Source organism: Oncorhynchus mykiss, chromosome 6 (assembly GCF_013265735.2).
Source record: "Oncorhynchus mykiss isolate Arlee chromosome 6, USDA_OmykA_1.1, whole genome shotgun sequence".
NCBI classification, from domain to species: Eukaryota; Metazoa; Chordata; class Actinopteri; order Salmoniformes; family Salmonidae; genus Oncorhynchus; species Oncorhynchus mykiss.
This window is the reverse complement of record NC_048570.1, coordinates 32,257,646-32,274,929: the sequence shown is the minus strand read 5'-3', so window position 1 is coordinate 32,274,929 and position 17,284 is coordinate 32,257,646. Positions and strand designations below refer to the sequence as shown.

Here is a 17,284-nt window from a genome sequence, read left to right as displayed (position 1 = left end):
AATATTCACTTAACTTTTTACATGATTTTCTTGTCATTTGTTAACAATAAAATGATGTAGTGCCTAGTTAACGTATAGAGCTACATAACTGCTGAACACTGTCAATTTCTATATTTTGACCTCATAAATGTATACATTTGACATACATTTATGTTGGTTAAACCAAATGCTATATGCATGTGGCTTTAAATACTACATCATCATTCTACATCAACCAGTGTTCTTCAATAGGACAAAGTGGAAAGAGTCACTCTACCATTTGGAATAGTGTAGTGTAAAATGCACTGCTGAAATACCTGGGTTCTACATAACAATATTCCACTCATTATCTGAATATCATTGATACACCGTTAGTTGATGAATTTCAAGGAGAAGGGTGATAGTGATCAGTTGGCAAGTCACGTAAAATAGGTGATCTTAATCAATGTTGCATGCAATGCCTCAATGTCTGATCATTTGTCTTACGCATAAGGATCATGAAATTGTAAGAGTGACACATTTTTCTACATGCTCACAATCTGCCATTGGATTTAAAAAAAATGAATTGTGCACTTCAAATGTTATTGAAACACTGTATGGAAAATGATAAAACTCTCTCTATAGGGTAAATCTCTCACAGGTCAAAAGTCATGATGCTAACAGTTGTGTGGCTGGCTATTGGACAGGACCTGCTGATAGAACACCCATAGGTCAAGGCCATCTCTCTCTTACACACACACATTCCATATCAAAGTTAAGTTGCGCGTGGTTGAACATTATCGCTCTTGTTCATCGGAGTAGGAATGTTGTGCGAGGTATAAAAACAGTGGTGGGAGTACAGCACAGCTTCACAGCAGCTGCCACACACAGCACCCTGCCCTACTGGAAACATATATGCCTGGACCACATCGCACAAAGGTAGGACACACACTGCACTACTCATCCTTCTCGTCTTCCTTTCTGTCTAAATGGAGGCAACATTTTCTGTCGTGCAGAAGGGCACAGATCTGTGTAAAAAAAAATGGGAAAGTTGGACATGCCAATACTTCATCCTACGTAGATAGTATTATATAAGGATAATGTTAAATAGTAATGTTATAAAGAAATAAACAATGGCCACTCTTTAAGGTGAGGTACTGATGACAGAACAGAACAAAATGTTGGTTATAATATAAATCTCACTGCAAATGAGAAGACTGTGTGACTTTCATTCACGCTTCTGAGCCTTTGTTTACATCATTTATTTCGAGTAGAATATTGATATGATAAAAGAAATGGAAAGCTTCAGAGAAAATGTACTGAAGCATGCATGTTTTGGTCCTCAGACTTTCCTCAGAATGCACTGAAGCATGCATGTTTTGGTCCTCAGACTTTCCTCAGAATGTACTGAAGCATGCATGTTTTGGTCCTCAGACTTTCCTCAGAATGTACTGAAGCATGCATGTTTTGGTCCTTAGACTTTCCTCAGAATGTACTGAAGCATGCATGTTTTGGTCCTTAGACTTTCCTCAGAATGTACTGAAGCATGCATGTTTTGGTCCTCAGACTTTCCTCAGAATGTACTGAAGCATGCATGTTTTGGTCCTTAGACCTTTCTCAGAATGCACTGAAGCATGCATGTTTTGGTCCTCAGACTTTCCTCAGAATGCACTGAAGCATGCATGTTTTGGTCCTTAGACCTTCCTCAGAATGCACTGAAGCATGCATGTTTTGGTCCTTAGACCTTCCTCAGAATGCACTGAAGCATGCATGTTTTGGTCCTTAGACCTTCCTCAGAATGCACTGAAGCATGCATGTTTTGGTCCTTAGACCTTCCTCAGAATGCACTGAAGCATGCATGTTTTGGTCCTTAGACCTTCCTCAGAATGCACTGAAGCATGCATGTTTTGGTCCTTAGACCTTCCTCAGAATGCATTCAAATAGCAGTGTGAATGCAACTTTTTATTGGTTGCCCACGTTGTCGAGGGACACCTGTGTTTGTGTGCATTCAAGAAGAAGTTGCATTCACACTGCTCTTCACACTGCTCTTCGAATGCAGTAGAGTTGCACCTCTTTCTTTCGTTTAGTTCACTGAGATTTATTTTTCTAAAGGGCACACTGTAAAAAGTGTTTTCAGCCAACTTTTTAAAAATCAAGGCAACCACCTACAATACAATTTCTAGTTCACTTAACTTTGGGGGACAGAAAAGTTCTGCTAACATGCATTCTTAAGTTGTCTCAACAGTTGAGTAAACTAGAAATGAAATTGCAGCTGGTTAACGTAATCTTTTTAAAACGTTTTATTTCAAGTCCTCTTAATTTAACGAAGCAAGAATATCCTCAGCTGAACTATTTTTAACTCCATGAACTCAAACCCAGGTCCAGCGACTGTCCCCTTAGTCATTACGCCAAGAGACACGAAGTTGAATTACCTATAAAATAGCTGTTTGCTCAATTTTGGAAATTATAATGTTATTGACAGATGGCTGGTTGAAAGCAGACAGTGGGTTCTTAAAAATTTGCTCTGAATAACCACACACCAGATAAAAAGGTAAAACAATCTCACTAATGGTTTGAACAAATCCACTTCACTTTTTGATATATCTGGGTTAATGCATCGTATTTCAGCCTCTAAAATAAATGTTTAAGTTGTAAACTGGTTCCTGACATGTAAATTGATAAAAAAAAATAAAGTTAAAAACATCTTGCAGAAGAGCACACAGTGTAATATGTTAATGAGACACGTATTTAAGCCAACACAGTATTTTACGTTGCTGATCTCAGCAAACTGAACTCTCTCGTGTGATCAACTCAGCTATTTGTGTTGTTATGGCAAACTTTCAGTTCAGTTTCACTATTTCAGTTCACTCAACATTGTTTTATTCATTAGGTTTGTGGAGTATTCCACACCAGCTCAACAACTTCCCATTTTGAAGTCCAGACAACTTAGATATTTAAGCTGAATTGACTTTTTACATGTTGAATATGTTTTACAGTGCAGCACCTACACCAATTAGTGGTGTACACTAGTATTATATAATAATATTTTTTTAACATGACTTATCTTCTGTAGGATATTCCCAAGAATATCTCCAGTTTCTATAGTGCCTTAACGCAAGAACTTGCATCCGCATTCCAGTCAAAGGTAAGCCAGGCCATAGACGGGTCTTTGTGTGTCATAATCATGATGATAACATCAACCGAGAGCTCAAGTTCCACTGTGTCCACCTCACTAAGGACCTATCATGGTCCAAACACACCAACACATGAAGAGTGTACGACAACACCTCTTCCCCCTCTGGAGGCTGAACAGATTTGGCCTGGGCCCTCAGATCCTCAAAAAGTTCTACAGCTGCACCATTGAGAGCATCTTGACTCGCTGCATCACCGTGTGGTATGAAAACTGCTCAGCATCCGACTGCAAGGCGATAGAGAGGGTAGTGCGTACGGCCCAGTACATCACTGGGGCCAAACTCCTACCTGTATACCAGGCGGAGTAAGGCCCTAAAAAATGTCAAAGACTCCAACCACCCAAGTCATAGACTCTCTCTGCTATCGCACAGCAAGTGGTCATGGAGTGCCAAGTCTGTGACCAAAAGGCACCTGAACAGCTTCTACCCCCAAGCCATAAGTGTGCTGAACGGTTAATCAGATGGCTACGCGGACAATTTTCTTTATCTTAACTGTATTACACTGACTCCCTTGCACTGGCTCTATGCACACACACTAGACTATATGCACACACTCACACATACTACACTTTACCTATGCTACTACTCTGTTCATTATATCCTGATTGCCTAGTCACTTTACCCCAACCCACATACAATGTTCCCTATAAGCTGTATGTGTGTGAGGGTTCGCAGTAGCCTGAGACTGCCGAGCAGCTCCCAAGGACTGCCATGCAGAGCGTAGAGAATTATCAGCCCACTGAGAGAAGCACAGGATTGATCTTCAAGTTTTTCCTGTTAGTTAACACTATCAACATTTCCCTTTACTGTGACAATTGTGAGAGAATCAAGGCAATATTAGCCACTTTCAATACATCATACCGAAACAAAATGAACTATACAAGATATTTATTTGTAGGTAGAACCCAGGACTCTATTGGACTATATTGCTCACGACTCTGTTGCACACGAGACCGTATCCTACACAGGCCATGCGGCACAGCCAATCAGAGCTGCAGTAGGCCAATATAGACCATTGACATACAATGCATTCGGCAAGTGTTCATACCCTTTATAATTTCCCACAGTTGACAGTGCATGTCAGAGCAAAAACCAAGCCGAGGTCAAAGGAATTGTCCATAGAGATCCGAGACAGGATTGTGTCGATGCACAGATCTGTGGAAGGGTACCAAAACATTTCTGCAGCGTTGAAGGTCCCCAAGAATACAGTGGCTTCCATCATTCTTAAATGAATGAAGTTTGGAACGTCCAAACTCTGACGGCAAACTGAGCAATCGGGGGAGAAGGGCCTTGGTCAGGGAGGTGACCAAGAACCCGATGGTCACTCTGACAGAGCTCCAGAATTCCTCTGTGGAGATGGGAGAACTTTCCAGAAGGACAACCAACTCTGCAGCACTCCACCAATAAGACCTTTAATGGTAGACTTGCCACTCCTCAGTAAAAGGCACATGAAAGCCTGCTTGGAGGTTGCCAAAAGGCCCCTAAAGGACTCTAAGAAACACGATTCTCTGGTCTGATAAAACCAAGATGGAACTCTTTGGTCTGAATGCCAAGCGTCACATCTGGAGGAAACCTGGCACCATCCCTATGGTGAAGCATGGTGGTGGCAGCATCATGCTGTGGGGATGATTTTCAGTGGCAGGGACTGGGGGACTAGTCGGGATTGAGGGAAAGATGAACGGGGCAAAGTACAGAGAGATCCTTGATGAAAACCTGCTCCAGAGCGCTCAGGCCCTGAGTGGGGTGAAGGTTTCCCTTCCAACAGGACAACAACCCTAAGCACACAATCGAACATGTCTGGAAAAACCTGAAAGTAGCTGTGCAGTGACACTCCCCATCAAACATGACAGAGCTTGAGAGGATCTGCAGAGAAGAGTGGGAGAAACTCCCCAAATACAGGTGTGCCAAGTTTGTAGCAACATACCCAAGAAGACTTGAGTCTGTAATCGCTGCCAAAGGTGCTTCAACAAAGTACTGAGTATACGTTCTGAAAACTTATGTAAATGTTATATTTCCGTTTTTTATTTTTACTACATTTGCAAAAATGTCTAAAAACCTGTTATTGCTTTGACATTATGGGGTATTGTGTGTACAGTTGAAGTTCACATACACTTAAAATCAAATCAAATCAAACAAGACATTTGTGTAGTGGTTGAAAAACGAGTTTAAATGACTCCAATCTAAGTGTAAATCAAATCAAATCAAAATGTGATTTACACTTAGGTTGGAGTCATTTAAACTCGTTTTTTAACCACTCCACAAATTTCTTGTTAACAAACTATAGTTTTGTCAAGTCGGTTAGGACATCTACTTTGTGCATGAAGTAATATTTCCAACAACTGTTTACAGACAGATTATTTCACCTATAATTTACTGTATCACAATTCCTGTGGTTCAGAAGTTTACATACACTAAGTTGACTGTGCCTTTAAACAGCTTGGAAAATTCCAGAAAAAAGATGTCATGGCTTTAGAAGCTTCTGATAGGCTAATTGACATCATTTGAGTCAATTGGAGGTGTACCTGTGGATGTATTTCACGGCCTACCTTCACACTCAGTGCCTCTTTGATTGACATCATGGGAAAATCAAAAGAAATCAGCCAAGACCTCAGAAAAAAATTGTAGACCTCCTCAAGTCTGGTTCATCCTTGGCAGCAATTTCCAAATGCCTGAAGGTACTACGTTCATCTGTACAAACAATAGTAAGCAAGTATAAATACCATGGGACCACGCAGCCGTCATACCGCTCAGGAAGGAGAAGCGTTCTGTCTCCTAGAAATGAACGTACTTTTGTGCGAAAAGTGCAAATCAATCCCAGAACAACAGAAAAGGACCTTGTGAAGATGCTGGAGGAAACAGGTACAAAATGATCTATATCCACAGTAAAACGAGTCCTATATCGACATAACCTGAAAGTCCGTCCAGCAAGGAAGAAGCCACTGCTCCAAAACCGCCATATAAAAGACAGACTACGGTTTGCAACTGCACATGGGGACAAAGATTTGACTTCTTGGAGAAATGTCCTCTGAAACAAAAATAGAACTGTTTGGCCAAAATGACCATTGTTATGTATGGAGGAAAAAGAGGGAGGCTTGCAAGCCGAAGAACACCATCCCAACCGTGAAGCACGGGGGTGGCAGCATCATCTTGTGGGGGTGCTTTGCTGCACGACGGATTGGTGTACTTCACAAAATAGATAGCATCATGAGGAGGGAAATTATGTGGATATATTGAGGCAACATCTCAATACATCAAAAGCTTGGTCGCAAATGGGTCTTCCAAATGGACAATGACCCCAAGCATACTTCCAAAGTTGTGGCAAAATGGCTTAAGGACAACAAAGTCAAGGCATTGGAGTGGCCATCACAAAGCCCTGACCTCAATCCTATAGAACATTTGTGGGCAGAACTGAAAAAGCGTGCACGAGCAAGGAGGCCTACAAACCTGATTCAGTTGCACCAGCTCTGTCAGGAGGAATGGGACAAAATTCACCCAACTTATTGTGGGAAGCTTGTGGACGGCTACCCAAAATATTTGACCCAAGTTCATTAGTATTTGGTAGCATTGCCTTTAAATTGTTTGAGTGTATGTAAACATCTGATCCACTGGGAATATGATGAAAGAAATAAAAGCTGAAGTAAATCATTCTCTCTACTATTATTCTGACATTTCACGTTCTTAAAATAAAGTGGTTATCCTAACTGATCTAAGACAGAGAATTTTTGCTAGAATTAAATGTCAGGAATTGTAAAAAACAAAGTTTAAATGTTTTTGGCTAAGGTGTATGTAAACATCCGACTTCAACTGTAGATAGATGAGGAACAAAAACAATGTAATCCATTTTAGAATAAGGCTGTAACGTAACAAAATGTGGAAAAAGTAAAGGGGTCTGAATACTTTCCGAATGCTCTGTATATGACCATTGCCATGTATGGATGATCTGTGCCATTTAATTCAAACTGGACTGTGTTTACAGCTGTGGTCCTGAGTAGATGTGCTTGTTTTGGGATCAAAGCGAGAGCTGAATGTAGCCACTTATGCACATTTTGTTCATATCCTTTGCTAGTTAGTGAGTCATTAGCCCAGTTACAGATCATTTGTAGTCAGCAATAGGGGAGTGATTGCTCCCTACATGTGTACCTTTCTAGACATCGTTTTTAAAAAGCAAGTCAGGTAAAGAGCTTTTTTTTGTCTTAAAGGGGCAGTGTTGTATTTTGAGACAGGCTGGAATAATCTAAGTAGCCAGTAGACAGAGGATAGCATAATTTGTCTGATTCTCTGTAACAATGGTATGGGAAAAATAATATTTTTTTTGCATCAAACAACACAATAACATTTTCAGATTGGCTGCTACTGTAGGCTGAATGATAGAACAGCTATTTTCATGTTTCTCCAATTTTTTTTGATGGTAGGCCCCTTTGGTAGGCCTACATTATGATAAAATAGAAATTTGCTCATTGTGGAAAATAAATTAGAGAAAACATGTACAGCCAGTTTGCACTGTTCTGTGAAGGGAGTAGTACACAGCGTTGTACGAGATCTTCAGTTTCCTGGCAATTTCTCGCATGGAATAGCCTCAGAATAAGAATAGACTAACGAGTTTCAGAAGAACGTTCTTTGTTTTTGGCCATTTTGAGCCTGTAATCGAACCCACAAATGCTGATGCTCCAGATACTCAGCTAGTCTAAAGAAGGCCAGTTGTATTGCTTCTTTAATCAGAACAATAGTTTTCAGCTGTGCTAACATAATTGCAAAAGGGTTTTCTAATGATCAATTATCCTTATAAAATGATAAACTTGGATTAGCTAACACAACGTGCCATTGGAACACAGGAGTGATGGTTGCTGATAATGGGCCTCTGTACACATATGTAGATATTCCATTAAAAATCAGCCGTTTCCACCTGCAATAGTCATTTACAACATTAACAATGTCTACATTTCTGATCAATTTGATGTTATTTTAATGGACAAAAAAATTTGCTTTTCTTTCATAACAAGGACATTCCTAAGGGACCTCAAACTATTGAACAGTAGTGTACATACTGTATTACCTCTATTACCTCAAGTACTTGGTATCCCGGCACATTGACTCAGTACTGCTGCTTTTTGTATACTGCCTCCTTATTGTTTTACTATTTCCTTTTTTTATTCAGCAAATATTTGTCTTCCTTTTTATCTCTGCACTGTTGAGAATGGGCTCATGAGTACGCATATCACTGTTTTATTTTTCCATTAGGCAAGTCAGTCAAGAACTAATTCTTATTTTCAGTGACGGCCTAGGAACAGTGGGTTAACTGCCTCCTTCAGGGGCAGAACGACAAACTTTGTACCTTATCAGCTCGGTATTCGATCTTGCAACCTTTGCGGTTACTAGGTCAACCTTTGCGGTTACTAGGTCAACCTTTGCGGTTACTAGGGCAACGCTCTTACCACTAGGCTACGCTGCCGACCCGTAAAGTCTGTAAAGTCTGTAAAGTGTTGTTATTAGGTGCAAATACAATTTGATTTGATTCGATTTGATTCACTTTGTGTGTGTTTTTTTAAGACATCACCAGGCTGCTCAGAGGGTTGTTTTTAGGAGATTATACACAAAGCGCTAACTAAAACAAAATAATAGTAGCTATACCTACTAAAATTTTGATGAAGGAAAGAATGACAGAACAAGATAAAATAACAGGGTACACCATTATCAATAGAAATAACTGTACATACACTGAACAAAAATGTAAACGCAACTTGTAAAGTGTTGGTCCCATGCTTCAAGAGTTGAAATAAAAGATCTCAGAAATGTTCGATACGCACAAGAAGCTTATTTATCAATTTTTTTACATTTGTAGGGGAAAACTCATTCTGATTGGCTGAGCCTGGCTCCCCAGTGGGTGGGCCTGGCTCCCGAGTGGGTGGGCATATGCCCTCCCAGGCCCACCCATGGCTGCAACCCCTACCCAGTCATGTGGAATCCATAGATTTGGACCTAATGAATTAATTTCAATTGATTGATTTCCTTTTATGAATTGTAACTCAGCAAAAGCTTTGAAATTGTTGCATGTTGCGTTTATATTTTTTGTTCAGTATAATATTTGTACAATTTAACAATGTTGAATGTTTTCTATGTTGTGTCGAAGTAGTTGACACATGTATAGACTTGGCTCTTTGTCTGGGTCCAGCTTTACAGCAAGTTTAACTCTCTGTTCTTCTCCTCCACGCAGCAAGAGCAGCAGCCACTGATGGCCAACCCAGATCCAGAGGTGTCAGGGGGCAGGGAGCAGAAGGCGGCTCAGGGGGAAAACGCAGAGGCTGGGAAGTCTGCAGTCCCCACCTGCCAACAGAAGGCCAAGGCCCGGCTGCTACTGTTACTGTCCTACATCTCAGGAGACATGGAGGTGTTTGCAGAGTGGATGAAAAGTAAGTATGGATTATATTTTAACATGGCACTTCTCCAAATAGGCTAAGTTTATCTTATATACAGTTAGTCAAAAACATAGACAAATCATTAAAGAAAAACTTCATTTTTTAAATCACTTAATATATACCTTGAGGTAGTGAATTCAACAGAATGCTTTTCCAGCAAAGAAAATACATCATTCGTCATTATCCAACACAGGGACAGACACTAGAACTCCATATTTTACTGTACAGTGTGTGGTTCTGACTCTATGTCCAATGGCAATGTCCATGAGCAGAGAAAACACGTCCAGACCGTCCCAAGCCCAGGACCGTCCCAAAAAGGACTGTGACAACACCGAAAAAGAAAGACATTCATAATCTTTAGACAATGCAGCAAAGTATACAATACAACTCTGTTGAAATCTCTCTACATATTAACAGCCTGTATAGGACCTGTGTTGGGGACTGTATGTACATGTATGTGTGTGAGAATACAGAAACCTGCATACAATGACCAGATTATCTATAGCTTTGTGTGCAAAGAAACACATATCATATTTTTTCTATGAACATGACTCTCTCTTTCTCCCTCACCCGCTGCCCATCTCCATTCTCCCCCTCCAGAACAGTTCTTCCTACTCCAGCTGCTAGACTGGGTTCTCCGTGGTGCTGCCCAGGTCATGTTTGTCAACAATCCTCTGAGTGGCCTAGTGATCTTTGCTGGGCTGATCCTGCAGAACCGCTGGTGGGCTCTCAACGGCTTCGTGGGCACACTCTTCGCCACCATCTCTGCCCTCATACTGCAACAGAGCAGGTGTGTGTGTGTGTGTGTCTGAGCGTGCGTGCACGTGAGTGAACACGTGCGTATGCATTCTCTGACTGTGTGTGTGTCTGTCTCTCTTTTAGGGGTGCGATTGCAGCGGGGCTGTATGGTTACAATGGGATCTTGGTGGGGCTGCTGATGGCCGTGTTCTCTAACGCTGGAGACTGGTACTGGTGGCTCATACTGCCCAACATCGTCATGTCTATGACCTGGTGAGTTAGATTGTGCCACCAGATACCCATCAGATGAGCTGATAACCACCGTCTCATGGGGTTTTGCACGTGAATCAAACATGTGAATAATGTAATCTTTTCAGTACCAGGAAAAGATGGCTATCTGGCCCATTAAGATCGGAATCACATCATGACGTCAAACTGACCCACTTTTTTGCCTCTATTATTTCTAGTTTTATTCATGTCTGCCTCTATCACATCTTCGGGTCAAAAGGACATTCCTGACTTTCTTTCTACCTTGTCTAACCCACTTTCACTAATGTCAGTTATTATGGTCCTGTCTTACTGACACATATCGAGCCAGTATGTGCAGTGCACTAATAGACGTGTGACAATCACCATTTCTCAGAACGGAGAGGGAAATAACTTTCCCCCACATGGTAAAAAACAGATTTGACGATGCCTGACTAGATTTGACCTCGACTGTGACTACTGGAGAGATTAGAGGTTATTATGTATCATTGTGGTTGAGCAGCATACATTAACTTCCTCTCCTCCAGCCCTATAGTGTCCAGTGCGTTGGCGTCCATTAACAGTCGTTGGGACCTGCCAGTGTTCACTCTTCCCTTCAACATCCTGGTATGTCTCCACATGGTGGCTACTGGCCACTACAACCACCACTTCCCCCAAGTCCTCATCCAGCCGCGCACAGAACTAGCCAACATCACCTGGGCTGAGGTCAACGTAGCTAAGGTAATAAACAAAGCAGGGTGTTGTGTGTGAATAAACAAAGCATGTGTGTGTTTCTGCGTGTTGTGTGGTTCAGGTGTATTTTAGAAACTTCCAGGCTGAGTCATTCAGTAGCTCTAGGAATCCCATCTATCTGGAATGGCCACATGCAAGAAATAGTTCACATACATACTGAGATTTTTATTTTACTTCATTAGGCAAGTCAGTTAAAAACAGATTCTTCTTTTCAATGATGGCCTAGGAACTGCCTTGTTCAGGGGCAGAATGACAGATTTGTACCTTGTCAGCTCAGGGATTTGAACTTGCAACCTTTCGGTTACTGGTCCAACGCTCTAACCACTAGGCTACTCTGCTGATGTAGGTTAGAGGTTTTGTCCGACTCTGAGAACTTTTCAATATGACAAAAAAGATCATCATACTATTTTTGACCAATTCGGATTTATATGTGAGTCAGAAGGTGTGTTTGTGTCACTCAGATCATCTGTGGTATGGTGCCTGTGTGTTTTGATGACGTGATTGCCCCTGGCCACACACGCATGCACACACACACGCGAGTCTGATCACCTCTCTGTCTCTCTCCTCAGCTGTTCACAGCAGTGCCAGTTGGTATAGGCCAGGTGTATGGGTGTGATAACCCCTGGACAGGAGGAATCTTCATGGTCGCTCTCTTCATTTCCTCTCCCATCACCTGTGCTCACGCTACCATTGGATCCGCAGTCGGCATGGTCTCAGGTAGACACACACACGTACATAACCACCAGACTACACACAACACGAGTATTCCAGATTAGGTATTTGAAGTGGACAGTATCGTACAGCTGAGTGAATTCCAGTGTGGGCTCTTTTCCTGAAGGTCTGGCCCTGGCAGCTCCATTTGAGGCGATCTACTTTGGTCTGTGGGGGTATAACTGTGTTCTAGCCTGCATCGCTATTGGAGGGATGTTCTACGCTCTCACCTGGCAGGTACACCTGCTGGCAATCACCTGTGGTGAGTTCACACTGTAATGCCAACTGGGGACCTCTTGTCTCTGTGTCACATGACTGGTTAAAGGCCTTAACGGTTTGGATGGGTGGTACTGTAGCAATATGACTGAATTTGACTGCCTTTTCTTCACCAGCTTTCTTCTGTGCATATCTGGGCTCAGCCATCGCTAATGTCATGTCCACAGTAAGTACAATGTTATGAGAATATGACAGTCATGCTGTTATCTACACATTACATTCACACAATGTGGGGCACATAAACACATTTTGAAAACACACTAAGACCGCATTCAACTAACTATATAAGGCTAAGAGCAAACAAGAAAATGCTCATTCAGAGGTGGCGCTCTTCGTGGCCAGGGATTGGAATGTAGGAAAACTTAAATCCGTTTTACCTCATTTCTACCAGCATGTAACATGTGCAACCAGATGGAAAAAACTCTACACCACCTTGACTTCGACACTGAGACTCATACAAAGCTCTCCCTCGCCCTCCATTTGACAAATCTGACCATAATCCTAAATGACTACCAACCTGTGGCCCTCACGTCTGTAGCAATGAAATGCTTTGAAAGGCTGGTCATGGCTCACATCAACACCAGCATCCCAGAAACCCAATCCAATTCACATACCACCCAATAGATCCACAGATGACGCAATCTCTATTGCACTCCACACTGCCCTTTCCCACCTGGACAAATGGAACACCTACGTGAAAATGCTATTCATTGACTACAGCTCAGCATTCAACACCATAGTGCCCTCAAAACTCATTACTAAGCTAAGGACCCTGGGACTAAACACCTCCATCTGCAACTGGATCCTGGACTTCCTGACGGGCCGCCCCCATGTGGTAAAGGTAGGCAACAATGCATCTGCCACGCTAATCCTCAACACGGGGGCCCCTCAGGGGTGCGTGCTTAGTCTCCACCTATACTCCCTGTTCACCCACAACTGTGTGGCCAAGCAAAACCCCAACACCATCAGTAAGGTTGCCGACGACACAACGGTGGTAGGCCTGATCATCAACTACGATGAGACAGCCTATAGGGAGGAGGTCAGAGACCTGACAGTGTGGTACCAGAACAACAAACTCTCCCTCAACATGATCAAGACAAAGGAGATGATTTTGGACTACAGGAAAAGGAAGGCCATTCACATCAACAGGGTGGACTGTAGTGGAGCAGGTCGAGAGCTTCAAGTTCTTTGGTGTCCACATAACCAACAAACTAACATGGTACAACACACCAAGACAGGTGTGAAGAGGGCACGACAATGTCTATTCCCCCTCAGGAGACAGAAAATATTTGGCATGGGTCCTCAGATCTTCAAAAAGTTCTACAGTTGCACCATTGAGAACATTCTGACTGGTTGAATAGCCGTCTGGTATGGCAACTGCTCGATATCTGACTGTAAAGCACTACAGAGGTTTGTACATTTGGCCCAGTACATTTTATTAACTCTTGTAAGTAAGCGTTTCACGGCAAGGTCTACACCAGTTGTATTCAGAGCATGTGACAAATAAAAATTGAAATCTCTGAAATCTGACTCTCTCTCGCTCCCTCTCTCTCTTTGTTCAGTTTGGCCTGCCAGCCTGCACCTGGCCCTTCTGTCTCTCCGCCCTCACCTTCCTTCTGTTTACCACGGAAACCAACACCATATTCAAGCTGCCGCTGGCTAACGTGGCCTACCCAGAGAGGAACCTGCGCTTCTTCTGGAAGCTCCGAAAGAAGGAGAAGCTGGAGAGAGAGGAGAAGGAAAGAGATGAGGAAAAGTGGAGGGTAAAGGAGCAGGAGCTGCTAGGTAACGATAAAGAGGTGCTGAGGATGGAGAGAATGGATGGCAAAGAGAAGGGTGATGGGATGGAAGGCAAGCAGATTAATAAAATGATGATTCGGGAGGAAGAGATGATGGAGGTGGCCTTGGGTGAGGTGAGCAGCATGGCAGAAAATGTCTGAGCTCATCAACAGACTCCAGATGTTTTACTATGTACATAGAGTAGCAGAGACTCAGGTGATGAAGGACAGATGGGTGTGTGTGTTTGTAGACGGTGTCTGAATTTAGCGTTATACATACTGTATGTAAATTATCTTATTGTTTATTACTTCTGAAAAATGCCCAAAGCTCAGGTAACTAGCCCTCAGGTAACTAGCCCTCAGGTAACTAGCACTCAGGTAACTAGCACTCAGGTAGGGCTACAGTAGGTCATTCCGGTGTATGGTATTATATCTAACTTTGCTATACAGTGGATATTACCTCAGTTATGCACTTTCATACTTACTTAGTTTGAGTTCTAATAAAAGTATATTTTTCTAACAAAAGCTCAGGGTAGTTGCTCTTTGAAAATGCCACCATCATATGTATCTTCGAGTAGTCACGTGACACACACACATACCAATCCTCAGACACACACTACCCATATGCACTGTAAGAATGTATGGAGGTCAAGCCCATTGGCACACATACAATGGGTTTAACCTCACAGACCTGTATAATGGTATCAGGTAGCACATTCTCAACATGCCATTACATAATGCATAATTACTGTAGTTAATGTACTAGAAGATTATTATTGAATGGTCAATTGTATAAGAGCTAGGGTACAGCAGGGAAGTTGCAGTTCACCAGTTCAAATACTCTTAATTTAATAATAGGCCCCTTTTTTCTCAATTTCAGCCTGAATGACGTGCCCAAAGTAAACTGCCTGTTGTTGCTCAGGCCCTGAAGCCAGGATATGCATATAATTGGTACCATTGGAAAGAAAACACTTTGCAATTTGTAGAAATTCCAAAGAAAAACCAAACAGAATTGTTTTTTTTTTGAGAGCCCATGCTCTTACAATATAAAGTATAGGGGCATCTGAATTCTAACTCCCAGGGTGCAATTCCTATGGCTTCCACAGGGTGTCAGCAGTCTATGTTCAAGGTTTCAGGCTTGTAACTTCCAAAACAAATAAGAAATATGAGTTTTAGTACAGGGACACAGTCTTGGAAAATCGTGTATGCGTGCACGATGAATACAGAATGCGCCTGCTAAGATTGGTTTCCTATTGAACATACTTCTTTCCGTAAGACATCTTATAGTTTGTTTACATTTTAGGGTATCTGAGGAGTAAATAGAAACATATTTTGACTTGTTGAAACAAAGTTTAGGGGTAGATTTTCAGATTCCTTTCTCTGCATGTTGAAGTGGATTACTCAAATCGATGGCGCCAACTAAACTGACTTTTTGGGATATAAAGAAGGATTTTATCTAACAAAACGACACTACATGTTATAGCTGGGACCCTTTGGATGACAAGATTTTTCAGAGGAAGATTTTCAAATAGTAAGTGAATATTTCATCACTATTCTGAATGTATTAAACCTGTGCCGGTGGTAAAATATTTTGATGTGGGGCGCCGTCCTCAAACAATCGCATGGCATGCTTTTGCTGTAATGGCTACTGTAAATCGGACAGTGCAGTTATATTAACAAAAATGTAGGCTTTCAACCAATATAAGACACTTGTATGTACCTAAATGTTTAATATCCATAATACATTTTTATGATTATTTATTTGAATTGCACGCCTTCCAGCTTCACTGGAAGTTGTCCCGCTAGCTGGACGCCTAGCCCTAAGAAGTTGGGTACATATAACATGTAGGGTTAAGGTAGCCTAGCAGTTAAGAGCGTTGAGCCAGTAACCAAAAGGCCACTGGTTTGAATCCCGAGCCTGCAAGGTGGAAAAATCTTCCTTTCTGCTCGAGCAAGACGTCAATTAAGGCAGTCCCCCGCAGCTCTCTGATTGAAAGGGGTTGGGTTGAGACACATTTCGGTTGAATGCATTCAGTTGTGTATGAAAATGTAATGTTGTAAAATTTGGTGACCCAACACCGGTGGAAAATTCCTGACCTGTAAGCATTCTTCCAGTGCTATCAAGGGTGGCTGATCATCTGACTGATCATCTCAATCAGGGCAACTCCATATATCAAATACAATTTGGATTCAGAACTAACCATTCTACCGAAACAGCCAATTGCCATTTTCTGGAGTGTATTAAATCTAAACTGGATATAAGTGGTGAAGTCGGCGATATCTTTTTGGATGGCATTTGATACTGTGAATCACGAGGTCCTGTTATCCTCCCTTCATGTGTCCACGGAAGCCATTAGTTGGATGTATTCCTATCTGAATAATAAAAGCCAAAGGGTTCGTCTGGGGGGCACTCAGTCAGACTCTCTTTACTATAACATTGGGGTCCCACAAGGGTCAATATTATGCCCCCTTCTGTTTACTACCTATATAAACAATTTCCCACTTGCTTGCCCACAGGTGAACATGCAGATGATACAGTCCTGTACGTACACTCAAAAAACAAACAAGTAAACAAGTTAACTGAAGCTATGATACAGGTTTCTAAATGGATGACTGATTCTTGCCTGCATTTAAATATTGACAAGACTGTTTGTATGTACTTCTTTAAGAAAACCATTCATTCTTCCCAAAGAGCTGTTCTAGTCATTAGGGAGAATCTGAAAGTTGTGTCTATCTTCTGGTATCTCGGCGTCATTTTGGACTCCATGTCAAGTTCTGACCTTAGTTCTTTTGTTATGTCTTTGTTTTAGTATGGTCAGGGCGTGAGTTGGGTGGGTTGTCTATGTTTGTTTTTCTTTGAGTTGGTATTTCTGTGTTTGGCCTGGTATGGTTCTCAATCAGAGGCAGCCGTCAATCGTTGTCCCTGATTGAGAACCATACTTAGGCAGCCTGTTTTCACCCTTGATTTGTGGGTGATGATATTTTCTGTTTAGTGTGGTTTGCACCTGACGGAGCTGTTTCGGTTGTGCTTTTTAGTTCTTTGTTTGATAGTGTTCAGTTTAAATAAATAACATGAACAAGTACCACGCTGCTCTTTGGTCCTCACCTTCTTCCACCGACAGCCGTTACACTCCAACTTGACATTTAAGAAACGAGTAAAGAAGGTGGTTAACAGGTTCAAGTTCGGATTATCCAGCTTTAGGTTTATAAGACCTTATCT

At 41.9% G+C, this 17,284-nt stretch overlaps 1 protein-coding gene across 2 annotated transcripts; it reads left to right on the top strand.

Moving 5' to 3' along the window:
• The first annotated feature begins 782 nt into the window (after nucleotides 1–782).
• Nucleotides 783–14,584, top strand: slc14a2 (solute carrier family 14 member 2). 2 transcript variants are annotated; one of them, XM_021606199.2, is made up of 10 exons: nucleotides 796–897; nucleotides 3,032–3,103; nucleotides 9,361–9,556; nucleotides 10,163–10,352; nucleotides 10,445–10,573; nucleotides 11,095–11,287; nucleotides 11,869–12,016; nucleotides 12,138–12,272; nucleotides 12,403–12,452; nucleotides 13,849–14,584. In XM_021606199.2, exons 1-10 carry the CDS (start codon nucleotides 874–876, stop codon nucleotides 14,224–14,226), a joined length of 1,515 nt encoding a protein of 504 aa, XP_021461874.1. In that variant the 5' UTR covers nucleotides 796–873; the 3' UTR covers nucleotides 14,227–14,584. The 2 variants fall into 2 exon arrangements, with proteins under 2 accessions (XP_021461875.1, XP_021461874.1); XM_021606200.2 differs by lacking the exon at nucleotides 3,032–3,103 and having other exon boundaries at nucleotides 783–897.
• The last annotated feature ends 2,700 nt before the right edge of the window (nucleotides 14,585–17,284 follow it).